The 26,436-nt window shown below is 39.7% G+C and overlaps 3 protein-coding genes across 6 annotated transcripts in view; 2 read left to right on the top strand and 1 right to left on the bottom strand.

The window, feature by feature from the left end:
* LOC103475326 (fibroblast growth factor 14-like) overlaps nt 1-6,984 on the bottom strand; it is a 52,241-nt gene extending 45,257 nt beyond the window's left edge. Inside the window, exon 1 of the mRNA XM_017303603.1 lies at nt 6,251-6,984. Within this exon, the coding sequence (XP_017159092.1) occupies nt 6,251-6,959 (709 nt within the window). The 5' untranslated portion in view covers nt 6,960-6,984. The remainder of the gene's footprint in view (nt 1-6,250) is intronic.
* Nucleotides 6,985-7,498: 514 nt separating this feature from the next.
* On the top strand, nt 7,499-18,578 carry rcbtb1 (regulator of chromosome condensation (RCC1) and BTB (POZ) domain containing protein 1). Of its 4 annotated transcripts, none has more exons than XM_017303598.1 (14): nt 7,499-7,584; nt 11,359-11,518; nt 12,208-12,454; nt 12,926-13,076; nt 13,684-13,850; nt 14,059-14,217; nt 14,297-14,404; nt 14,518-14,660; nt 14,890-14,953; nt 15,597-15,723; nt 16,111-16,237; nt 16,440-16,591; nt 16,680-16,810; nt 17,370-18,578. In XM_017303598.1, the coding sequence occupies exons 3-14, from the start codon at nt 12,329-12,331 to the stop codon at nt 17,508-17,510; spliced, it is 1,596 nt and encodes a 531-aa protein (XP_017159087.1). In that variant the 5' UTR covers nt 7,499-7,584; nt 11,359-11,518; nt 12,208-12,328; the 3' UTR covers nt 17,511-18,578. The 4 variants fall into 4 exon arrangements, with proteins under 4 accessions (XP_017159087.1, XP_008425100.1, XP_008425108.1 ...); XM_008426878.2 differs by lacking the exon at nt 7,499-7,584 and adding an exon at nt 10,873-11,172; XM_008426886.2 differs by lacking the exons at nt 7,499-7,584; nt 11,359-11,518 and adding an exon at nt 11,602-11,765.
* An 810-nt stretch (nt 18,579-19,388) lies between these two features.
* cdadc1 (cytidine and dCMP deaminase domain containing 1) overlaps nt 19,389-26,436 on the top strand; it is a 12,698-nt gene continuing 5,650 nt past the window's right edge. Inside the window, exons 1-9 of the mRNA XM_008426908.2 lie at nt 19,389-19,893; nt 20,879-20,979; nt 21,076-21,253; nt 22,492-22,774; nt 23,549-23,755; nt 23,842-23,939; nt 25,395-25,444; nt 25,770-25,939; nt 26,025-26,214. Of these exons, the coding sequence (XP_008425130.1) occupies nt 19,800-19,893; nt 20,879-20,979; nt 21,076-21,253; nt 22,492-22,774; nt 23,549-23,755; nt 23,842-23,939; nt 25,395-25,444; nt 25,770-25,939; nt 26,025-26,214 (1,371 nt within the window). The 5' untranslated portion in view covers nt 19,389-19,799. The remainder of the gene's footprint in view (nt 19,894-20,878; nt 20,980-21,075; nt 21,254-22,491; nt 22,775-23,548; nt 23,756-23,841; nt 23,940-25,394; nt 25,445-25,769; nt 25,940-26,024; nt 26,215-26,436) is intronic.

Genomic DNA, 26,436 nt, shown 5'->3' with positions numbered 1-26,436 from the left:
TATATGATCGCTGCTCTATTGTTTCTGGTCTCTGTTTGTTCCCTTACTTCTTCTGTTCCTCACCATTTTGTATGTTTCTGATGAAGGAGGTACAAAAAACTTAAGAGTGGCCAAAATGAAGAAATCTGTAAATGTTTGTTTTCTGAGGACTTTAAATATAAACCCTCACATCTGTCCTAGAGACCTCGTAAGAATTGACCAAAACCGTTTTTACTGCTAACTTAGCAGCACACGTTTGTACTGGTGGACTATTTACTAATTAGATGACATCTGAAGGAAGTTAGTTGAATTTCAACAGATGACTTCATCCGAATGCACTCACACACACACACACATACACACAGTTATATAACAATTTCCAGACAGATGCTGCACAGAGAGACGCCAGACTTATCAAATACTACAAGTGGCATTTGATGTAGCGTGTCAGAGTGCTACGTTCACTATCACTCCACATTTACAAAGTGTGGAAGAAGTAAAGTTTGCTGATGATGTTGACTGTGGCACATTTGAAGAACTTTTTTTCTGCAAAATGAAATGAAAATGCTGAGAAAAGTTAACAAGTCAGTCAGTTAGACTGAATAATTATCAGTAGATTGTTAATATTGATAGATAAATAAATCAGCAACATAAGTTCTTAGAAGAATTTGACATTGTCCCAATACTGATTCAGAAAGTCTTGAGACATCTCAATGCAAACAATGTATTTTAATTATCATGATTTGAATGATTTTTTTACTAGTCAAAAAATATTACGAGTTAAGCCAGATAGGAAGTGACGGATTTTCTTAGATCGCAGATTATCACTTTGACAGCATTTTGTTTTGATTTCAGTAAAATCAAATGCATTTCAGACAAACTTTAGTCGAAAAGTAACACTCTGAGTACCGTATTTAAATTCTACGATCAAGATACTGTATATTTATATTGCAAACATAAACTTTAACTAAATTCAGTGATTTAAAACAATGCCTTTTACAAAGCAAAACTGAAGCGCTTTAAATTTGCAACGTAAAGCCAAACCTTTGGCTGTGATTTTTACTTAAATGGTAATATTACTGAAAAACATTACATTTAAATGATAACCTAAAATATTTATGATATGCTCTCAGAGTAAATGTCCCTTACCTGCCTCAGCTTTACCCAGAGCGCTTTTAATTCGCCTCTCTGCTACCTTCAGAATAGACTCAAAGTCCATGGCGCACATTAAAATGCACCTGAAAACGCCCGCTTAGATCACTTCCTGGGTGAAAAAAAAGAAACATCCACTTCTTAAATTCTCTGAACTCCCCCCTCAAAAGTGAAGCCATACAGCAACACGCACTGAGAGTCCCACAGATAGGGCGATTGTGTCACTGAGGCTGTCATCGGGCAAAAGGTTACCAAAGACAAGGTAGGGATAAAGTCAGCTTAAGTGTGTGTGTGATAGAGGAGGAACAAAGGGAGGAAGTGGAGAGCAGAGATATGAAAAATAGTTCCCACTGTTAAAGGTTTTTCCTTTTAGTTGCGCTTTAATGTTAAAGATTATTAAACATGTTTCGGAACCAGAAAGAAATTTTCATAAACAGCAAGTTTGCATCATTGTCCTTCTGCGGGTCCGACGTCCATTTTGCGCTTAAGTTTACAAAATGATGACCGGGCAGAAATTATAGACAAATTGTTCATAACCTGAAGCAGCAAAGCAGTCCCAGACCACCACACTGCCAGCACCATGTTTGACTTTATGCTGAATACAGCAGAACAAATTTGACACTTGTCATTCAAGATGTTCTGTAACGTTTCAATTGACCGTACAATTTCTTTGAGTAGAAAGTTTTTGCGTTGGGAGGAGATTTCTTTTTTCGGCCGTGTCGGAAAAAGAAAATATCAATTTCTGATCTCTTCATTCTCTCCGATTAAACAGTTTCAAAACAAACCGAGTTGCCGTCAAGAGTCTCGCTGCTTCTTATCATTCAGCCTGTGAAACCCCTTCTCAGTGAAGCCTTTGATGCCCTGCTGCTTTCTAAGTGCCCTTGGAAATGTAACACTCAGCACTCAGCCTCTGATGGCAGATACCTGCAGCTAGAGCTGTCCAAACACACGCATGCCTGCACACAAACACCCGTCCATTCCCCCCCCCTTCGCCCCCGGTTCTCCTCTTTGCTCTTTGCTTCACTGCGTCAGTCTGAAAATTCCAGCGTTCCCGCTACGCAACGCAGCTACAGTTGGATCAACGCTACTTTTTTTTGACATGGAAATATTCCTGTCATCTATGTGCTGTGTTATTATAACAGAAATGTATGCATTTTGTGGGGGGAGGGGGGGGTGTTCTGTTTCCAGCTTCTTAAAATTAAAGACTTATTTTAAGTCTTTAATTTCAGCTAATTTATCCATGTAGTTCTGTTAAGCTCAGTTAGTTTGGATGACGTGTTTCTGCAAACAATCTTCCAGTCTACCAATTAGAAATAGGTCTGGACTTTGACTAGGCCATTTCTAGGTCTTTTTGGGTTCAACCATCAACAAATTACATTCAAAGTGCAGTTTGCCTGGTTTTGCAGTACTCAGTGAGCCTTGGATGTTAAGGATCAGGCTTGGATGTTAGTCATAAGTTAAGGATGACTTAACTTATGATTTAATAAAGAGAGAAAATGCGTTATGACACATAAAGCCAAGAAAATTTGTCTATCAAAGTCTAGCTCTCAGTTACAAAAATGTGAGAGAGAAGCGTAAAATGTTAATAAAGTTAAAGGCAATCGTACAAAAGTCATTTAGCCTGAGAACAAAAAAGAAATAATCCTAGGCAAGTCGGAACTGTGTAACCATTGACGAGTTACGTGACGTTTTATTTTAATGCAACACAATTTTCTGCTCCAGAAGTCTGAATCCTGACAGTAACATGAGTAGGAGCTACTGCAAAACTTACTGCTGTAGGTAAGTGCTTCCACTTGTTTTACAATCTGCCTGCATGACATCTAACATACCAGACTGGCATCAAACAAAATATAGTAATAAAAATGATAATATATTTTAAATAAAAATATAAAAGTGAAGCACTTTTACCCCTGTAAACCCCACAGAAACCTGTCCAGAACAAAGAATAATTCTGTTATTAGTGCAGAAATGTCTTCATATCTAAAGTGGAATAAAAAAGTATAAAAAGATTCATTTGTCACACATTTGTCAAAAAACATCTAGATGATCCTCAAGACTTTCCTCAGACCTGGAACCTGAAAACCCTGGATTGTGATCCAGCCTATATAGCAATGAGTCATTGGTACTTTGGACCACAGCATTACAGTGATCCAAAGCAGAGGTTTGGTTTTGAAATGGCCTAGTCAAAGTCTGGACTTAAATCCTGTGGAATTCAGCCCGCTCAAGATAAAAAAAATTAAAAAAAACTCTAATGTGGCTGGATTACAATGATTCTGCTAAGAAAAGAAAACCAAACTCCCACTAAAGTGATGTAAAAACACTCCTGTTTCTTTCTTAAGCAGCTATTAGGTTTAGGGGAAACACCTTTTAACGTAACTCCATGCAGATTTGAGAATTTTGTTACCATGAGGTTTTACCCCCTTCTAGTTGCACCAGTTTGAACAACTGGTGGGTTATTTAATTGTACTACAAGAAATACTACCAGGATGCCATCTTTGCGAGAAGAACTTGTTTTCAGGCCTGATTATATAAAAGATGACGTATGATGACGCCGATTTTCTTGCCGAGTTTGACATGCAGGACATGATGAGTCCAGGCAAAAACAGACCAGTCCAGCAAAGTCATCTTTGTGCAGACTCAGTGTGTTTGGACAACAAAACCCATGAACTAATGAGGGCCCACACACACACACACCCTCCCCCCCACCCCCCACACACACACATCTAAACCAAAACCCCCCACGGGTGACTTCAGAGGACAAGACGTCATGGGGATTCTGTCCGCTCATCATATCCGAACGACGTAACGGCACGCAAACGACAGTCCAGAAGGACAAATTTAAGCTTGGAGGAAAACAACAAAGCTTTCCCTCTGGTCACTCAGTGACTCAACTCTGAACGTTGTTGAAGCCAGAAACATAAGCTACCAAATGCAGTCCATTTGTGACTGAGAGACTTTTGCTTCCAAAAACAGCAAGACCCTGCTGCTGTACTACAGGCTTGAATAAAACATAAAGCATGAAGCCTTAACAGCAACTCTCCGAAGAAGATGGGCAGATGAATGGGAGCCCACGCCTGCATGTGCTATAAAAGGTCTGGGGAACAATCTTGTGCCTTATTGCTTCCGACAATGAATGCGATGGGTTCATCTGCAGGAAACAGGAGTTGGACTCATGGAAATACTCCACTGCAATAACACTGAAGAGAAGAATCCAGGAAGATGCTGAGTTTTGTAAAAAAAAAAAWAAATAAAAATAAATAAAATAGACACGTGCATTAAGTTTAAACACACACCAACAAGCAGCCAGATGGTTTTCATAGTTTGTCTTTAATTAAAAGCAGAAAGCCAGCAGCTGAGCTGAGGAAGCTGCTTGAAGATTATGAGCCGAGCGGCAGGATGCTGCTGGGATAACTTGTGCTTCTCTGAGACACGGCACTTTTTATGGGTTTCGTGCGAGAGTTTGCGTACGTGGGCGGGCGAGATAACATTTTCATCGGCTAATTGCAGAACATGGCAAAACAATGCATGCAAGAAGCCAAGTTTCTGAGCTCCCGCTGCCTCTCTTTCCAGCTATTCCCACAGAACCGTGGCTGCATCGAAGGCAAAAAAAACGAGATTTAACTAGAAAACATTCAATTAAATGGTTAGTCCTACTTTTAATGGGGAAAAAAAATCTGGGTGTAAAATGTGAATCTAATTGAAAAGCAATCAGTAAAATCTGCCAGAGATGTTTGTTAAAAAGCAATCATCATAACTTTGCTCATGCACCACAATCAAAATGTTTTTTAACGCAACACTGTTTTTGAAAAATACTCCTACCGAAGCGGTGCAGTGAAAAGTTTCTGCTTGTGCATCACATGGCATCTTCTGTTTTTTGGGGGTTTTTTCCCCTCATAGACGCTGCAAGTCTGGCTTCAAGGAGCTTCATCAAATGAGCAAAGAGGAAGTAATGAGAAGAAATTCAGCCAAAACCCAGAGGGGAAAAAAACATCCACTCATGTAGTGTCTTTTTTTTGTTGTTGTTCTTCTTCTTCTTTTAATTACAGGCTGCAGGGTTTTGGAAGGAGGACAAAAACAGTTTTGAAGAGCCATTTTCAGACTTTACCACAGATTCTCAAGTAGATTTAGGTCTCAACTTTGGAGACACTTTGATCTAACCTGACAAAATGTCTGCAGCCAAATGTATGAAACAGTCTAAAACTCAGACAAGGGTAAAGCAACACTCCAGGCAGCAAACTAAGGAAGTTCATGGAGATTTTAAAGGCTGCTGTCCGTGGTGCTGAATCGTTCTGAACTCTCCAAACTCTGAAAGGACAGCGCTCTGTAATCACTCATCCAAGAGATATGGCTGTTTGCCATTAAAGGACAAAGAGAAGACACATCACCACTAACGGCTGATCTCATCATTACCGAGCGGAAACACTGGTTGCATTTTTATTCTCTGCTCACGGCGGTGTGGTGTCACACATCCCTGGAGCTCTCGCATCACTTCAGAGAGCACTGGATTAGTTTGTAGCAGAGTTTGCTGAACTCTACAAAATTTCCACTTTATGTCATTTTAGAGATCAAATAAATAAATAAATAAAATCATCTTTTGGTCTCTTATGTTGTCCTCTAAATACTCCATGGCAGGACACACCAGCCATCTTTCTAAAACATCAATATGTCAATACTGTGAGCAGTTCCCACTGTCAGTCCATCACACAGAGCAGATAGTGGAAAGTCTGCTGCTTTGCTCTCTTGTGAGCATGATCTGTGAGTTTCAGGAGATTAACATGACAGGCATAATATGCTTGATGTGATAAGCGTTTAATTTAAGTGATTGAAAAGTTGAAATTTGGAGTTTGCAACATTTACAACTGAAAATACAGGAGGGAAAAAAAGTTTCTCTGCTTTATTTTGCTCCATGAATGTGGTCTGTTTGATCCTGAAGGTTTACATCTATATACTAGTGTTGCTAATTAATTTGCATCATCAGCCCTCCCCTTCTCAGAGCTCTCACTCGCTGCCCATGCTACTGCAGAGAAAGCCCTGTCCCACATGCACAGGTCAACTCCATCATAAACACTTTTACAGTCACTTTGTCGTGTCACAGGTACACACGTGCAAACAAACTCACCAGTTGGGTTCTTGGGTTTCTTGAGGCTCTTGCCACAAAGACACTGCAGCATATGCGATCCTTTGCTGAAAATGTTGTTCCAAATAAACCGCATGGATTTGGCCGAGACGGGGGAGGAGGAAGAGGAGGAGGAAGAAGAAAAAGAGAAGGAAGAGGAGAGGCGCTCCGGATGCGGCAGCCTAAAATTCACCCACCGCATGGGGGCTGATACTCCCCCCTGTTTGCATGCCAGCAGAACCGGCCAGCTGTCGGGCTCAGTTCGGCGGTGCGGCGCGCCCCCGATCTGCACCATAGACAAAAGTAAGAGCAGGAAGCCCAGCTCTTCGCCCGGATTCTCGCCCGCTTTCCMCGCAAGCTCGGAGACCACCAGCCGCACGTATTCCGCGTCGACGTCGCCCCCGTGCGGCTGGAAAAGCGCAACCGCTGCGGCGGATGTCTCCTCGATCCCCGTCCCCTGCTGCCCCAGCGGCCGGTGGTCCTCAGCTGCGGAGGAAGGGTTGCTACTGCTACTGCTRCTGCTGCTGCTGCTGCTGCTGCTGCCGCGCGACCGCCGCGGCGCGAAAAGCCCCAGAGCGCTCCTCTTCAGATGGCGTCGTCTGCCGCGCGGCGCGGGGAGAGGAGCGGCGGCGACGGTCAGGCATGCGGCGGCGCTAGCGTGAAGTCGGCTGTACGCGGCAGCTGTCTGCTTCTGCATAAAAAACCATTGCATATTAGTGGGGATCGCAGGGGGTCGATGCGTCCGTCCGTGCGGGAGGAGGGGAGGAAAGGGAGGCGGGGTGCGGAGAACCTGCCGGGTGTCCGTCAGCAACTCGGTGGCATCACTCCGTCCGTGCGGCAGGAAAGTGCTGCAGCAGGGGGGGCTCCTTTCCAAACACACACACACGCGCGCGCGCACACACACACTCCAACACGCTGAGCGCACACGCTGTATGAAAAATCAGCGGTGCTCCTGCAGGTGAATCACTGCAGGGAATCTCTCACACTATCCCACCTTGTGTTTTCCCTCTTTTTAAGAAAAAAAAAAACCTTATGAATATTTGATCCGCGTTTCTCAATAATCCATAAACTCCAATGCGCCAAGATGCTGCTGCTGTTGCTGTCTGTCTCTCTCCTCTCCGCCTCCTCCTGCTGCTCTTCCTCACCTTGGTAATAAAAAAGAAGCTGCGGGAGTCTGGCTGTGGAGCCTTCAGCAGTCCAGAAACTGGATGTGGGGAAGACGCGGGAGCCCGGCGGTGTCTCGGTCCAGTCACGGGGCATCAGAGTCCTCTCCAGCCGCGCTGAGGGGACCGACGCGACAAGGTGCACCGACTATCGATACCCAGCCAGCAAACTAAGTAAGTGGAAGCGGTTACAACAAACATTTGTTCCGGTTTGCGGCATCAAAATAAGACATGGCACCATCGATCCACGCATGTTCGCGCAGTGGTTTGGTTTGCAGAAGAGAGAAAAAAAAACGGCAAGAAGGAAGTAATTGTTGAAAGAAAGCCAAAACACGTCTGCTTTGAGCAAATCTTGTAGGAGAGGTGGACACAAAAAAAACTAACTCCTAATTATCTTAAATACACCACTATGGTGAAACAAGGTGATGGCCCCATCATGCTGTGGGGGGAACTTGGTCAAAGTTGATGATGCAAAATGCAGGAAAATCCTGGAAGAAAACCTGTTACAGGTTACAGAAGACTTGAGGTTGGGGGCAGATATGCATCTTCCAGTTTAGCCAACTCTACAAGGCAAGGATATGTGCTAAAATGGCCTAGTAAAAACATAGACCTAACCCCAACTGATAAACTGAACGAGCATTGTTGTTCTCTCATTATTGGACAAATCAGCTGATGGAGCAAACGGTGGTTCTATACGGTGTTGAATCCAGAATATGAATGAAAAAAATATATTTTATGCATTTTTCTGTAAAACTACAGAAATTACAGTAAAAATATATGTTTTCCTTCCAGTTTATAACAATGCCGTGCTTGTTCATCTATTGAATAAAACCCAGTGAAATATGTTGGACTTTGGAGATTTGGCCTGATAGAATGGGGAAAGTTTCAGCAGCATGAATACTAATTTACTACCTTGCATTTATTTAAATGTTAAGCTAATATTCAAAGCTACTTTGCTACATGATTAAAAAAACTGAATGCCTAATAATGCAGAAAATACGTTTTCTTTTTTTTTTCTTTTTTACCAGTCTGTCACACTTTCTTGTCTTAGTGCAAATCAGAGCAAACAACTCAAGCTCTCTGTCATAACTTTTATTTTGTAGGAAGCAGCTACCTCCGGCTTTCTAGTGCAGCTTGCTGCAGCCCAACTGGGGTGGAGGAAGTTTCCAGTTAGTGAAGACACGTGGTTCCCCACACCGTCAATATGTGACTGACAACCAGAGAGAGAGAGAGAGAGGAGGCATGCGGCGCAGAGGCATTACTCATCCAGAGGGAAAACCGTTTTTTCTTCTTTGCTGCTCCGCCTTTTGAGCTGCAGAAGCTCCAAAACTACACTCCATATCCAAACGCAGTGTATGTTGTTGGCAACCTGTTGCATGACTCGCATGCAACATTAAGATGTTCAAGCTCCGATAGATTAGAGTGCCTCATCAAATCAGTGTTTTGTTTTGTTCCGGTTTGCTTGAACAAGCAGGATGGGGTTTTTTATTATCAAGAAAAAACACAGGCTTGTGCCGTGTTCAGCGCTGCAGTTTTTTTTTTTGTTTTTTTTTTTTGTTTGGGGGGGATAGGGAGGGGGTTTCGGTGTGCTGCAGTGAATGTTCACTCAGAGCCAAAGCTGGCATTGTCCACAGTGCTGAATCCACACATGCTGCTGCAGCAGGTAACCACAGACTGAGAATAGGCTGTTAACCTTTTTGTTTGCCAGAGAGGCAGAAAATGTAAAAACAACATTTACTCTCTAGTTGGTTTCCTTTGTTGAATTAGGTTGACGCCTAGACGACTAAACACTAAACGGCTACAATGTAAAGGTTTAGATCAAAGCATAAGCATATGTTAGAATGGCTTAGTCAAAGTAAAGACCTACAGTTAAGTCCAATGTTGTTTATGGACAGACAGAGAAACGGAAGAATCCATCAGGAAACAATGAAAAACTAAGAGCTTAAATACTGAGGCAGGGGTGGAAAATGGCAAAGGAAACCAGATGAGCTAACCACAGGAGATGTTATAGAGCAGTGCCAGAAAAACAGCGTGGAGACCGAGGGAAGGAGACTAGCACAAAACAAGATGAACTAAGACTGAAAAGGGTCTATAAACAAAAGAAGGCCTGAAACTATTGTAAGAGAATAAAACAAAATGCACAGAATACGAGAATTATCTAATATGGCAACACCTCTCCAACAATAATAAACAGAGAAATAAACTGAGTCAAGACCTATTACGCGTAAATAAAGTAGGAAAAGATCAAAACTCAAACAACCAAGGATCGTAACGCTAAGCTCCACAAGCTAACTCTTTACTCGTTATTATGATGTCACCATTCTGGCAAGATCTGCAGCGGAGATGGAACCAAAAAGAAACAGTAAGTCATGCATGCATGTGTGCACGGTGAAAAACTTACGTCAGAGTCCAACTTTAGAAGAAACTAGAACCACTGGAAGGTTCATGTGTTTTATTGCACAGACAAGAACAATCTCCTTTAAAAATCTGAACAAAGGTAAGTAAATCTAAATAAAAATGCAACACCTAAGTCATTCTATCAAAGAAACAGGATTGAAATAAATTCAGGGAGTGTTTTTTATTCACAGTGATCATACTAACCAGTAATATTTAACCTAACTGCTGTGAACAATCTGACTGCCAAGTATATCTGTGTCCGATCTGGGCAGGAAATCAGCATATTTTAAAACTGAGCTAGCTGAAATTACTACCTGAAGATAAAACAAAGAACTTCCGAGAATAAAGTTGCTTACAGCCCCTGCAGCTGAGTCACAAATTTATAGAATATTTGAGTCATAAAGAAAAGGTGTTTTTTAATCCTCCAAAGTAACCACACTTACCCCTGAGTGGCAGATTTGTGGAATGAGAGCCTCTGTGGGAGATGTGGCTTTACACAGAGCAGTTGACATATTGATCTGTTGGCTCAGATAGAAAATTAAAACTCAGGCTTCTTCCAGGCCAGGGCATATCAGATGACTGCAGGGCACAGCTTAGTGCAACACTAGTAGGTTACTGCTTAGGGCTTCACATTTTGTAGCTTACATATTTTGTTCAAACTTAAAAACTTTTGGAATAGGCTCTTCATCTTCCCACTTTTTCTATTAATGCCAAAGATCATCAACAGGATCTGCTGATTATTACATTCAACACTTAATCTGATGGCGTAGAAAGATACATGAATATCGATAAAACCTGCAACGATCACGTGTTGCACCTCTCCGTTCCCTGTGGCTTTCGAGAAGCAAATAATCTAAATCTATGTGAACGTACGCCATCTGCTGTCCATGTAAGGTAACTACAAGTCCATGACGCGGTGATGAGTTTTTCAACCTCCACCTTACACAAATCTAAAAAAATATTACGACAGTCTTATAAGAAATACTTATATTATTTGACTTGTTTTTATCGTCAAATAATTTTTGTGTACATGAAAATACACAAATGAGTTAATGTATGGAAGCGCTCCACCCACACATAAAGCCCTTAATAATCAAGACTCATTGTACATCAGAGCTCTGATTGGTCCATATGTTTCTGACGAGGGAGAGAAAAAGGCAAGGAGTAACACCAAGAGACACTTGGCATATATAGGGCTCGAAGCCTTACCACTACTGGTTGACATTGGCATCTGCACTTTGGCGCATGAGGTGGAAACAGGTGTGTGGAAACACCTGCGACGGAATAGAACTGCTACTCCCTGACGCCCTCATCAGTTGGATCACACGGACTGCATAAAAGGACTTGAAACCCAACACATAAACTGTATTGAACTGAATAACGTTTTTTAAAATTCTGATTTTTTTTTCTTTTTACTTCTTTTATTACTTTGGATTAAAGCAAATGCAATTCTAGCTGTGCTAAAAATAATTAACCTTTAGTCTAATTGAATGTAAATATGCATCCAATTTGTCTTTTTGTTTTTTTTTTGTTTGCTTGTTTTTGTAACAGCGATTAAGCTGTTGACCGGAAGGGGCAGCATTGTATTACCATGGCTACTAAATCGAAGCTGCAGTCACACAAAGAAGAAACCCGCCAATAAAACGATCCAGAAGAAGACAAAGAAGACGGGCAGTTTATCCTAGGCAACTGTCTTTATTTACTACACCCGGTAAGCAATTTTACTCCGTGAATTTTGTAGGAGTTTTGTAAATAGTATAGAAATGTTTTTTTTATGTTTATGTAGGTAGGGCAGAAACAACGTTGCTCTATTATTTCCTGTCTAAAGGTTTGTCGTTGTAAGGAGATGCTTTAGGAAAGAAGAGCTCGATGAAAATGCTTAACTTACTAAGCTAATCATGCGTAATTTACCTTCACCTTGACGTGGTGCCTCACACGAGTGACTAAAATATATAAAGGTATTTTTGCTTTTTGGTTAAAAAGAGAGTACTTGAGAGAAATGACGCAGTTGTATATAGCTGATAAGTTTTTGTCTAACAGCCAAACAACTTAAAAATTCAGCAATTCAAGAGTTCCCTGTTTACCTAGTAGTACAACATGTTTCTCGTGGCTTTCAAGAGTCCAGTTGACAAAGTATGACACTATCTTTGTTTAGTTCAATAGTTTTTGAAGGAAGAGGAGCTGGATTAGTTACTCAGCAGTTGAAGGATTAAGCATTATAATGAATGCTATCCATAACTATAAAATCACAGTCAAAACCAGGATGGCTGATCTAAAGGACAAACGTTGTTTCTTCAAGGCAACTTTTGATAAATGATGCTCTGGTTTTTGACACTATAATAAAAACGATGTATAAAAGTATTTTCTTTGTTTTAACCATCTCTTCATTTCTGTCTGCAGGAATGTTTCTCCACCTTTTAACTTCCTCCCTTCCCCTAAAAACTCCCACCATTTTCCTGAACTCTTTCATTACTGACTTTTCCTTATCATCGCTGCGAGGGAGTTTAAATTAGCAGCAGCCATGGTAGATGTCAGTAAATGGCCCCTGTTCTCGCTGCTGAGCATCGAGGAGCGAGCCACGGTCCGTCAGGCCTGTGTCTTTGGGACATCAGCGAACGAAGCCATCTACGTCACTCAAGAAAATGATGTGAGCACAAACCGTTTTAAGTCACACACACAAGGTATTCACGTCTTGAACTTTCTCCACACCTTACCACAAACTTCAATGTATTCTATTGTGATTTTTAGGACATGGACCAGGTGTCTGTGTTTTTATAAAAGGCTGGCCATTGTTAAAAAGAAGTCCTGTTTGTCGTTTGCGAACAAAACCAGCATGTGGTAGAAGGTGCTCTGTTTACAGGAGACCAAATGAGGCTTTGTGCTTGCATGCAAAATGCTACGTGGGGCAGAAAATGAACACTGCACATATCCCTAAACATGGTGGTGGCAGCTGCAGGTATACTTCCTCTTCAACAGGGATAATCCTGAAGGAAAATCTTTCCGAATTGCCAGTAGGTGTGGAGGAAGCTACTTGAAGTTGCAGTGTTGCATATAAATGAGGCTATTATGTGAAATGCACAAATTTTCTTTAATTTTTATTTTTAATTTTTATTTTTAGGTGTATGTATTTGGTCTAAACTGCAGTGGCTGCCTTGGGACAGGTGACAGTGTGAGCACCATTGTGCCAAAGAAACTGGACTTCCTGCAGGGAAAGAAGATCGTCAGCCTCAGCTACGGCAGTGGACCTCATGTCCTGTTGGCTTCAGAAGGCAGGTTATTACACTCATTTAGTCTGTACACAGGAAGTCTGTGTTTTGCTCCTTTAGTGTTGTAAAATGCTAACGTCTCCTAATTTAAGTTTAAATCTTATGACATGTGACTTTTAGAATCTGTGTTATTCTGGGGAATAACGTCAACATGTGAAATGTCTCAGTAGTTTAATCATATGCATAACAACTTGAAGATTAATTTTCAATTGTTTTTTTTTTTTTTCTCCTATCAAAACTGGAATTTTTCCTTTACTGTTCTGTAAATACTGCAGTTGTCTCTGTTGTTTGTGTAAATTTTTTTAACTACTTTTTACACCCTCCTAACTTTCCATGAATGTGCATGGATACAGCACTCCCTCACAGCCTCGGCACATCAAGCAGAAGGGCGTTAGCTTGAAGATAAGCTTGTGAAGAGATATTTGATCATGGTTTTTAGTTTGGTGTGGCTTGAAGGCAAACATGCTTGGGATTTAATCACCCATAACAAACAAGTCATAACACTTTAAACTAGCTTGCAGCTAATTAAACTCACTTTGGTTTTCATGCTGTTTGTGTTTGTAACTTCTAAAATCAGAGTAAAGGATGTGTATCTGTTGCCGTCTCTCAGATGGACAGCTGTTTGCCTGGGGTCACAACGGTTACAGTCAGCTGGGAAACGGCACAACCAACCCGGGATTTTCAGCCGTGGCGATCACGGTGAACCTACAGAACAAGAAAGTGATGGAGGTGGCATGCGGCTCGCATCATTCTCTGGCTCTCACTCACGATGGAGAGGTAGGAGTTACTTTTATTATCACCTTGCCTGTTATTGGTAATGTACAACATGTATCAAGAGACTAAAAACAGGAGATTGCCTCATTCAAAAATGAAGGGCAGGGCGATGATAGTTGGATTATATTAATATTTAGTCACCATGAGGCCCAAAACGGTACATTATGCATATGTTTTTTTTGAGTCTCTAACATTACCACCTTCTCCCCAGGTGTTTGCATGGGGTTACAACAACTGTGGCCAGGTGGGTTCAGGCTCCACAGCCAACCAGCCGTACCCAAGGAAAGTCTGCAGCAGCCTGCAGGGCAAGACTACAGTGAGCATCACATGTGGACAAGCATCCTCCATGGCTCTGGTTGACAACGGAGAGGTGATGATGCTGTGTTTCATTTTTTTTTTTTGTCTACTCCTTCTAAGAGGACTTGATGCATTGTTTTTTTTACTTTTAGATTTACGGTTGGGGCTACAATGGAAACGGGCAGCTAGGAACTGGGAACAATGGTAATCAGCTTTCTCCTTGTCGCCTTACTACGCTTCAAGGGTTGTGCATTCAACAAGTAAGGACTTTCTAACTTGCTGTGTAGCTTTAAAGTAATCATGGTTTACAACTGTCTAACTGCGTTGGTTGAATGCCAAATTCAACTCCAACAGCTCTTTACCTACTGTCCAGATTGTTTCAGGATACGGACACTGCTTGGCCCTAACAGATGAAGGACTACTGTTTGCCTGGGGAGCAAATACTTATGGTCAACTAGGAACTGGCAATAAGAACAACCATCTCAGTCCTGTACAAATCATGGCTGACAAAGAGAGGTAAAGTGGAAGGGAACGCATTTTAAACTAAAGGTTCTTTTTCCTTTTGGGATTTAGCCTCCCTGCTTCCTCTCTTTGTTTCAACCCTCTCTACTTCAACTACCACAGGAAGCTAGAAGCAGTAGGCACTTGGCAAAATGATCATTTTCCTTTTCATACACAATGGCTTCAGGGCAGATGCCCATCATGTGTTTCTGTGCTGTGTATAAATAAATATGTAATCCTGTAGGGTTGTAGAGATCGCAGCATGCCACTCGACACACACTTCAGCAGTCAGGACTTCAAGCGGCCAGGTACACATTGATTTTTATCTTTGCAATATTTATATATGGACAGAATTGTTCAGGAAACTTTTCTTTTTTTTCACATTTCTTGTTAAAATGATTTGTTTAAAACTACAAACATCTACCTCAGAGGTTTTGACAGGGAAAATGTCAAAAAGTATAAAATTGTAAAGCTTTTCAAAGTCAAGCTAACCAGAATGAAACTGAAAGTTAGTCAGATCTAGATAAGTAATTCAGTCTAGTACTTATTAAAGTTTAACAATGAAACAAGATAAATCTTACAGGTAATCATTCAAGTTTATAGCAAGTCAAACTAAGAAATTTTCCCAATCAAGCCAGTCAGTCAAATTTGGAACCCATCAGAATTGAGCTATAAATAAATCCAGTCCAAATCAAGTTCGCAGCTAAACAGATCAACCTAACAGTGAAAGCAAGTGTAAATGCCTGCTTTGAAAAACTAAAGTACAGATCAGGTTCAAACCACCCTTAATTGGTCAACAAAAAAAATCTAAATAAATGAAGGATGATCACTTCAGACGTGGCCACAGCACTGCAAATAACTTACTTTACAGCATGCATCATTGGCTCTTCCTTGCCTATATCTCCAAATGGTTGTATATTAAAATGCTAATTCAAATACCTGTTTTCCCAGGTGTACATGTGGGGTCAGTGTCGAGGCCAGTTGATCTCATGTCCTCGCCTCACCCACCTCAGCAGCACGGATGATGTGTTCGCCTGCTTCGCTACGCCCCCAGTGACGTGGCGCCTCGTATCTATGGGTAAAATAAAACGATGTGGACAAACTCGCTCACAGCGCCCTCCACAACTTTTCCCCACCCCTGGTAAAGATGCGCAAGAAAACATGAACTAAATCAGTCTTTTACAGTGGTAACGTATTCTCATACTGAAAATTTGAGGGGAAAAAATCCATGTTTTCTTCATTTACAAACCCACAATTATTCGCACCCCTACTGTTAACTGGAAATTAATAAGGGTGGAAGAAATCTAATGAATAAATTGTCAGTGTGAGGATTTGCCATTGCCATCAAAGATGTATTCATTTTAAGGTTTCTTACTCGTCTTTATCAGGTATGAAAATAATTAGTGTACTGTATTCACTAAGTATGCAATAAAATGAACGCCATTGAACTGGCTCATTATTTCAGAATATGATGACTTCAAGACGATTTCCGAGGCTCTCAGGGAAGAGTTTGACTGTCCAGACACCTCCGACCTTAAGTTCAGCGTTGACGGAAAATATATTTATGTTCACAAAGCTGTCCTGAAGATCAGGTTCGTTTATTTCTGTCTGGGAATGAAACTGAATTTGAACGTTTGAGCTTCTCTGTTGTCTAATTGGGCAGAGCGCCGTTAGAAGAAGGGCCAAACAACGGATAAAAAAACAAAAACCTAATCACAAACATTTGACTTTTATCCTTTCACAAGTACTCTACCTTCTCCTCAGCATAAATGAAGGTGTTTTGTGTGCTGTTAGGTGTGAGCATTTCCGCTTGATGTTTCGCTCCCAGTGGACAGAAGATCAGCAGGAGGTGATCGAGATCGGCCAGTTCTCGTATTCCGTCTACAGATCTTTTCTGCAGTTTCTCTACACAGACGCTGTCGATCTGCCACCTGAGGACGCCATTGGTAAGACGGAACCCACATTTTCCAAATATGTCCGATAATCTTTGCATTTAGGTCGACGCATTTTGTGACGTTTGTATCTTTGGTTCAGGCTTGTTGGATCTGGCTACGTCTTACTGTGAAAACCACCTGAAACGTCTGTGTCAGCAGATAATCAAGAGGGGAATTACTGTAGAAAACGCCTTCACCTTGCTGTCTGCAGCCATTCGATATGACGCAGAGGTAATGGTATTTGGAGAATTGCTCCCCATTGTAAAYACTTTGTACTCTTAATACCATATCTGATCGAATCTAATGTTTAACATGTGACCAAAATTGATCATCTAAAGTATATTTTAACATGACCAGAAAATTAATGTACCGCTTTTCCCACCTTCGCAGATGCAGTGTCTTCCAAAAAATGTTCATGCCTTTAAAGATTTTTACATTTTGTCACGCAAAATAGTCGTTTCTACACATGCAATGCTGGTGGAGACGAGATTTGCAAATGTAATTGTATTAAAAGGTTTTCCTGCAAAGTATTGACTCGGAGGGGCTGAAAAAATTTGTTAAACCACTTCCTAAGTATGTGCTACTCTGTTATGACATTCCAATAAAATAAGTTGGTGGTGAAAAAGCTGAAGCATTATGAAAACTTGCATTTCTCCAATTAGTGTGCACTTAAACAGATGCATGAGTAATATCATCCTAAACATTTCTTCTAATTTGCTCTGATTCATTTCACTTTACTGTTCTGTACCACTCTTGGATCTAATCATAATTGTTTTATTTTGTTTTCCAGGACCTTGAAGAATTTTGCTTTAAGTTTTGTGTAAATCACATGACTCGGGTGACTCAGACCACAGCTTTCTGGGAAGTAGACGGAGTCATGCTCAAAGAGTTTATCAGCCGAGCCAGCCGCTGTGGAGCCTTCAAAAACTGAGCGTTGCTCTTGCTTTCTCACTCTTTAAACGCAGGTGTGCTGCAGGTTCAGCACGCCATATTGAACTGACAGTAGTTACCTACGGATTTTAAATCAGCACTTTGGCCAATTCCTGTGGAGTCATTCTGAATGTTCACAAACATGCTGCATGTGCTCTTTAATGCAGTTTTCTTAACCAGTTCTTACATTCCACTGTATTTAACTGCACAATGCACATGAGGAACCGAAAGGCAGGAACGACTGGCTGGTAGCACTGTTCTGCAGCTCATCTTTGTGCTGCATTCAAAGCTCCAGGTTAAGCCACATTTGAAGTTTTAAATTGTATCATCTGTTCAAGTCATTTAGATTAGTGCAGGTCATTTGGTTGATTGTTACCGTTTAAGATATTTTAAGTTCAAAACGACTGTTTTTGGACTTTGCTCTGTAGCACCTAATCTCGCCTGCATTATAAAGTCAAACTTGCTTTTTGAAGAGATTTGAGCGTTTACTTTCAAGGACGTTGCACTAGAGTCTTTGCTAAGGTTGTGCGCTGTTACAATGTTCTAAGCTTTCTTGTTTCTCTGCTAATGTATATGTTTTGAAATTGATTTAAATCAATATTTGACATAACTTAATACATATGTTTATTACTGTATTCATAAAGTTACCAAAGACTGAATAGGAGTCCTGCTGCCTGGGTGTGCTTGATAAAAATAAATGTTATTGACCAAATTAGTCTGCAGGAGGACAAAGGAAGATCTGTTTCAGTTTCATTTTCTCAACAACCTGGAATTTGATCTTGGGTCTTAGTTTGTGTTCTGTTTAGGGACTGTTTCATATCTAATAAAGCAGGTCAATGGGCAGTTAATGATAAGGTTGAGGTTTACAGTTTTTATTTTTTCTATAAATATGGAAATTGAAACTGAAGATGTGATTTTCCTTAACATGTATTTTTATATATATATTTTTGTTTTTCTTAAGCTCATATCTGCAAACTTAAACACACAAGTCTAAAATCCTTGAGTTGATTTGCTGTTAAATACTTGCAATGATTTTTGCTTTTTTATATTTAGTTTTAAGATGCTCTTTGTCTGAATAAATAAAGACCTTGAAATAAGCAATGCTGGAGTTTTTGACTTGTACACTTTTTGTGACATGGGCCAAAAAATGGTTGAGCTAAAATTCCAGAATAATTTTTTCTTCCAGCTCAATAATAAACTGACCATGTCATATTAAATATGTAAATTGTTACATATTAGTAGGGATTTGTAAATCCAAAACTTAAACAAAATTTTGCAAAATGTATTAAGAAAAGACAGCTACTTTAGTGTTCCTTATATTTTCCATTGTGGGAAGATCATTTTTTTTTGTTATAATTTGGCTCTACACAAAAAAAGCCTCCATTTGCGTCAACAACCATTGTAAATTGTGTCATTCTCCAACTGAAAATCGGGCCGCAAAAAATATCCAGGGGCTGGAAATGGCCCCCAGACCACACTTGTACCAAGGGAGGTACACTCTCACAATTGTACATTACTTTTTTTTTTTTTAAGGGCCAACTTCTTGTCATAATAAAAACATGACATTTTAATCTGTATTTGTGATTAAAATCACAAATGTCAGGATAAATGTGACGGTTACAAAAAATGGCCACACCCTTGAACTAATGTTACTGAATCACCTTTTAATTCAGCTCCAATATTTGATCTGTATCTAATACCAATCCACTCTAAGGTTATCGGTTTCTTTGAAAAAATTTATTCTAAAGAATTTCTTGGAATTGCTAACATCAATTGGTATGGGTGTATGATTGGATTGAACCGAGTTGACTTTTGAGTTGTAGAAAATAAAGTTAAAAGCCACTCACAATATGGCGGAACTGCTCACGTGGGACTCGGTCAGCCTAAGGAGGAACATCCAGGAAGTTTGCGGAAGTAGACCAGATTAGTCAAGTTAGGAAAAATTAACCGCAAAGTGCCCCTAATCGTCGCACAAAAATATGATGTTGATTTTTGCGTTGGTGGGTTATTTAAACTGGGATTACGTTTTCTAGGCAAATGTAACTTTAATCTAACTTTTGATGTTTCTACTCCACTGTGAAAATTGGAGAAAAGTTTTAAATATAACTACGGTTGTTAGCGGTAACAGTTGCTAATTACAGCTCTTATTGTGAAAGAAGCAACCAGAATCGGTGCTAGTCCGCCTTGTAAGCTTTAAACAGGGTCAATGTTTGTACCCTAAGTAGTCTTCCTCTTGTCGCATCTGCGATTGAAACGAAATCTATCTACTGCTCCCTGGTTTACTTTCTGAATGGACGGTACATGGAACCGAACCGAACAGGTCCCGACCGGGCCGTGCCGAGAAACGAAAGACAGCAGCACCCAGACTGATAGCAAGATACAAGGTGAGCTGGATGGAAGAAGCTTCATGTTTCAGCAGCATAGGTTTCTGTCTTATGCCATGTAACAGCCGGTTTCCTACAGATACAGCAGTGACACTTAAAGGCAACCACAGCTTTTAAATGGTTGCTTTTGAAAGGTATGGTTTTAAAAGCATAGGTTGGTTAAAAACAACCATAGCTTTTAAGTGTCCACTGTAATATAGCAATATAACTTTGCTTATGTAACGCTTTAATAATATTACAGTGTAGTGTTTTTTTACAGAGTAATACTTCCAAATTAGCTGATTTTTGTGTATATAGTCCTTACCAGGATAATATTCTCATTCTATATTGCAGAAAATCCAAATATTTACTAACAGAATATATACAAATGCTATAATGACATACCTACTGTGATAAGTTATATCTTAATAATATATTAGTTGTAACAGATTATTAGTGTGAATGCTGTGTTCAGCTTGCTCTTCTAATGCTGGCTACATCTTTTGGTATTCATAATATTTATACTATACGTTTTTATATAATATTCAGCTTTTTATAGGTTTTTCATCCCCACTGAAATGAATGGAGAAACAGGAATATCTTCCTCCTGTGGCAGAATTGAGAATTAAATATAAAATGTAATTTGTGTTTTACAGATGATGTTTCATCTCCTGTCTAGCTAGGTACAATGAATCACCCAGTTTCTGGGCTGTCAGGGAGGAAACAAGACAGAGGCCATTTAAAAAAAAAAAACTTTTAACACCTGGAAATGACTTCTTATATTTCTGCAAGTCTTCAGCAGTTGACTTCAAATGCTTTTGCCACTTTCAGTGAAAGCATTCAGCATTCACACTTTGCATTTTCACAGGAAATGCAACATTTCTAGTTTTAATTGTCTTTTGGCTATGTCTCAGTCAGCTTTGCACATTTTACCAGCAGAGTTAAAGCATTACAGTGATAACTCATCCCAGTATTGTTTTTATAAATGTATGGTGTCATCACCAAGGTCACGACCCCAGGTTGTCAAAGGTGAACATGTTTACCTTGTTGAGCTTGTGGATGGAGGTATTCCCTCGGGATCAACCTGAGGACAGTGAACGCAGTCAGGTCAGTGTAAAAGCTGCACAAAGGCAGATTCTATGAACATTGATGTGCACACACCAGAGTGATAGGGACATTTTTAATGCCTGTTCTCCATTTCAGATCCGTGGGACTGGTTTGGTGGTGGTGCATCAAGGGAAAATCTTGGGACTCCACTGTTCTGGAGTCGACCTTCACGCAGCACAAGCAGCCATCATTCAGCACGGTGCAAAACTGGCCGGCTGTCAGCTCTACTTCTCCAGGAGACCTTGTGCCACTTGCCTTAAGATGATCATAAATGGTGAAAAAAAAGTTGAGACTGATTAATATAGACTAACATTTTCTCAAAATTTAACAGTTTATTATATTCCCATACATTGTAATAATGGATTCAAATATATACTGTCTAGTTGGACGTATTCAGTCGCTCATGATGAGTAAAATATACATATACAAATCCAGGGAAGTGCAGCTGACTTTACTACAGTTCCCTCTCATTAGCAAGTATCAAAAACATGCGATTATTTTCCTTCATATTCAATTCTGAAATAATTTATTCATCCCAAAGGGAAATTAAATGTCATCCAAGTATCTTCATAGAGTCGCTGTGGACTGGAAGGAACTCCAGTAGCAGACAGGCTTGCAGCAATTTAAAGAGGCTTCTGACTGAAGACAGCCCAATGACACCCTAACAGCTCAATACACAGAGCAGAGACTACTCCACAGTAACATATTCTGGATGACATCATCAATTATAAATGTCTACAAAAATAAATTCTAGAGCAAGCAAGCACAGAATAATCAAAATCTAACATAAATGTATCAATGTACCAATTAATGGTTGCAATTTGGGAAGATATAGCAACACAACAAATAAATAAATGCTGCAGCTTATGAAGAGATGTAGTCAATCAGACCCAGGACTTTTCTCTTTGGGAAAGAAAAACTAAAGTAGAAAAAAAAACTTAAGTAGATAAAGATAACGGTAGGAGTAGATGTGTCGATAGTTTCTTTCAGGAAACAAAGCAACAGAAAACACATCACTATGTCAGAAGAACTTTCCATTAAAGAGAAAACAAAGGCGAGCACACTGCAACAATAACTACGGGAGTGGTTTAGACACAGTCAATCAGAAGAATGCTTTCTGCGGAAAGGAAAACTAAGGAAGTGTATAGTTAAGGGCAGCAATAATTGCAGATGCTGCATTTTAATGGGCTTTCCGTTTCATTTATCTGCCATAGATGTAGTTCTCTTTTCATTTTTGTCTAATTTCAAACCAATACCCAGATGAAAACTCAACATATTTGTTACATTAAATAACATAGATACGTGAGAGCAATAAAAATAGCAATTAACAATTTTCATTTATCCTACAATCATCATCTCAAGATGTTACTTTATTGTGTCAGGATTTGAAGATTGTCGTCTTGGTAGTTTAATCTACATCAACGTTATCTATGCTGGCTTTTATTAGGGGTTGTTGTACACCGGCAACACACTGAACTTTGGAATTGTCTCAGCGCTTTTTCTCTCCCTCAGCTGGAGTCAGTCAGATCTCCTTTTGGCCCGGGGATCCGGAGATCAGCATGCTGACCCAAACAAGCGCCAGCAGCACGTCGCTCTCTGTGACAGAAGACGTTGTCCTGGATGCAGTTGCAGTAGAGAAGCTGAAGTCCAACAGCCGTCCTCACATCTGCGTGCTACTTCAGCCGCTGGCGCCTGGTCTGCTGCAGTTTGTTGAGGAGACGTCCAGGGAGAGCGATTTCATGAAGAGGATGGCCGAGGATGACCCAGGAATGAACGAACAGGACCTGTTCAACAGGTAAACTCACCATACTGCACATACGTATGTATATATGTATGTGCAGTACATATATATATATATATATATATATATTGTATGTATATACAATGTAGATTCTGCACAGTTCAACTAGTTGCCAAACTTTGGACAGGATTAGTGCAAAAGATACCAGTCAGAAAAGAATTACAAAAATTCTCCACACTATTTATTTACTATAAGATATTGAAGACTGTGAATAATAATTGAAGTAAACGATCCTGCCAAAATTAGCATGAAATATAGAAACAAAATAATTTTTTCTTTCATTTTTATTTCTATATTTACTGGCATTTTCGTCCATAAAGATTTGCTTCCTAAAAACACGAAACATCCAGACTTGCCTACAATCTTCCAAAACCTCAGTAGAATGTTTTTCAGTCTGATGAAAGTGATCTTAAAGATTTGCGCATTACTTCAAAAAATATTCTATTACTTTTATTTTAACACATTCCAACAACCTGACATTTGTCAAGGATGCATTAACAATTAAAAACTGGTGAGTATACCAATAAAGAGTTTTACTTTCATTTTAGCAGCTATTTTTCTTTTTTTGTTCTTATTGTTTCTGATAATTTAAATGTAAAGATTGTGAAGTGATGCTTGTTTTTCTTGAGTGGTTATCAGACACCACCAGGCGTCCAAATGAACGTCCCATCTAAAGGACAAGGACACTAAAATAATCACAGGCTGGACTCTGTTTCATTTACACAAAATTTTATGTTTTTGTGTTTAAAACACTAAATTTGTTTTCAGACAACGTCTAAGACACTTCAGAGAATTTTCCAGACAGTTCTTGGTTGGAACATCTCAGCAGCACAAGGAGATTTTGATCCAAATGGGCCTGGAGAACCTCTGTGTGGAGCCCTACTTCTCCAACCTGAGGAACAACATGGCGGCGCTGGTGGAGGTTCTGGCTGCTGTGGCTGCAGCGCTCCCTCAAAACCAATATGGTTTCTACAGGTTGGGAACTTATTTTATTTTCATCAAAAACTAGGTTCTTAAGTTGTTGCTTTTTTTTCTTATTGATAATAGTTTTTGTGATTCAGGGAAAACTGTGGAACTACGCCTCCTCATCCAGGGGCCGTGTCTCAGGAGGTGGCTCGCCACTGCATCATCCAGGCCAGGCTACTGGCATACAGGACAGGTTGGTTTGACGCCGCTAAAGAAAACAACAACTCAGACCACAGAGGGATTTAGAGCAGATCATCCTAATATATATATATATATATATATATATATATATATATATCAGTGTAGTATTAACAACTTAACTTAGAATATAACTATAGAGGAGGGGTGCTAAACTTTTAATCACATGGGCCAAAACCGTCAAAATTATCGACAAAAAAAAGCATATTTTTAAAAATTAAAATCGCCAAAAATGTGATTTTATTTTAGAGACGCAACAACTATTTTAATTAAGCAACTAAAGTAATCAGTTTTTTTTTTTTTTTAGGAACAGGATTGTTGATACAAATTCCCTTATTAAATGAGAGGCTTTCAGGCAACTTGTGTATTATTTTGGGCTTGACTAAAGAAAACTGAAAAAAATATTTTGTCTATTCTCAGCAATAAAAACCGGATTTAGGTCAGTCTTCATTTGACTGTATTTAGCCAATTTTTAATACATTAATAAAAATTATATTTGGGTGCACCAAGGTATACTTTTCATGAGTAGATGTGGTCATATCATGAAAATAGAAGGAAATCAGAAAGCTTGGAAAAATTACGATCACTTTGTGTTCCATCCAACATTTTTCTAAGTAGATTTTAATACAAAAGTCAGTTTATTGAATTCATTCTCATTTGGCCTCTCAAAATCAGTCCGCAAATGATCCACATGCTCCCTTTTAAACACCCGCAGTTTAGAGATCACGTGCTAACCTAGTTATCACTGGTATTGTTGATAATGTAATAAGAATTAGACTGGTTTAACAGGATGCTTGATTTGAGTTAAAGCTCTATTGCATTTCAGTATGAGTGTTTACTGCTAACAGCAAGTTGCCAGGTCATCTCTTTGATTTTTAATGCTCAATTAGCTAAATGGTTGGAAAATAAGACCTTGGTCATTATTGATGAGCAAGAGTTCTTAAAATAAAGAAACTTTATTACACAGATAATAGAATTTTACTCTGAGCAATTTACACAATTTCATTTTCTGTCATTTATTGTACAAACAAGAGATGAAGTGTTATGAAATAAGTTCTTACTAAATTGCTGTGTCCAACAGGGCCCCCTGCTGATTGGACATGGTACAGCTTTCTTCTTGGATTTCCATAAGCTTGAAGCCATAATGATCTAAAGCAACAATATTTGTGTGACAAATCTGTATTTGTTATATATGTTCAACTTTTTTATTTACGCACTGACGTAAACAAACATTTCCATTAAATTCTGCTTCATTACCCTCTAGTATTTTAAACACACAAATTGATTGAAGTCTTTTGGTGATAAGATATTTATGCAAGCTTGCAGGATGTATTTCTAAAACAACATGATTAGGACATGGTTATGCTACAGTGTTGATGTCTGACTGGTCTATTTTTCACCACTTTTTTTTTTCTTTTTGTTGTTTTTTTTTTTGCCATTGTCATTCCAGAGGATCCAAAAGTGGGAGTGGGTGCCGTTATCTGGGCAAGAGGGCGGTCGGTAAGAACTCCGCAATTTTTTGTATTTCAACATAAAGCTTTAGTCTCTACAATAAAACTTTACCACTCTTTTGTGTGATGGGAACTCTAAATTGGAATTAATTATTTAATTGTTTTTTTGTTCAGTTTTTACAGTTCATAGTGCAATGGTACAAAGCAGATAATTCAAGTGTCCTGACTAATTCTTGAGTGACTGCTATGTCATTTTCCAGCAGGTGGCACCCTTTTACTTAATTTCAATCTGTCTGTAAACCAGTTCCTAAAAGTAAGGGATACTCCAATCACAAATGTAAAAACAATATATATCTTGACCTCCCTCATCCCAGGCTGGCTGTCGAGGAACAGGCTGCCTGGATTTGGTGGGTTGCGGGTACAACGCCTACCCTGCAGGCTCCRAGTACGCAGAGTACCCCCAAATGGACTGTACACAGGAGGACCGTCAGAGACGCAAATACAGATATATCATCCACGCAGAACAGAACGCCCTCACCTTCAGGTCAGCTCGTTTAACAACACCTTCCTGTCAAGTCTGATTTGTCTCTCTTGACTGATGGATGTCTCCTCCGTCTTTGTGTTTTCAGGACGCGAGACGTCAAACCAGAGGAGCTAACCATGATGTTTCTGACCAAATGTCCATGTGACGAGTGTATCCCTTTGATAAGAGGGGCCGGAATCACACACCTCTACACCTCGGACCAGGACAGGGACAAAGACAAGGGGGACATTTCCTACCTGAGATTTAGCACCCTGGAGGACATCAGCAAGTTTGTTGTAAGTTAGCATCAGAGAGAATTAATATTTATTTTTCCAACACAAGCATGATTGACAGCACTAAGGCCAGCCCGCCTCCTGTTTCAGATTGGTTGTTTCTGACTGAGTGGTGTATTTGTGCAGATAGTGTTATGGTCTGGCTCTTAAACCATAACAAATGAAAGGGAAGCAATGCATGGAATAACTTAAAAAGGAATTTATTTAACAAAAGTCATAACTGGT

Source organism: Poecilia reticulata, linkage group LG2 (genome assembly GCF_000633615.1).
Source record: "Poecilia reticulata strain Guanapo linkage group LG2, Guppy_female_1.0+MT, whole genome shotgun sequence".
In the NCBI taxonomy this organism is placed as follows: Eukaryota; Metazoa; Chordata; class Actinopteri; order Cyprinodontiformes; family Poeciliidae; genus Poecilia; species Poecilia reticulata.
The sequence above is the reverse complement of the archived record's forward strand: the minus strand, read 5'-3'. Positions and strand labels throughout refer to the sequence as shown.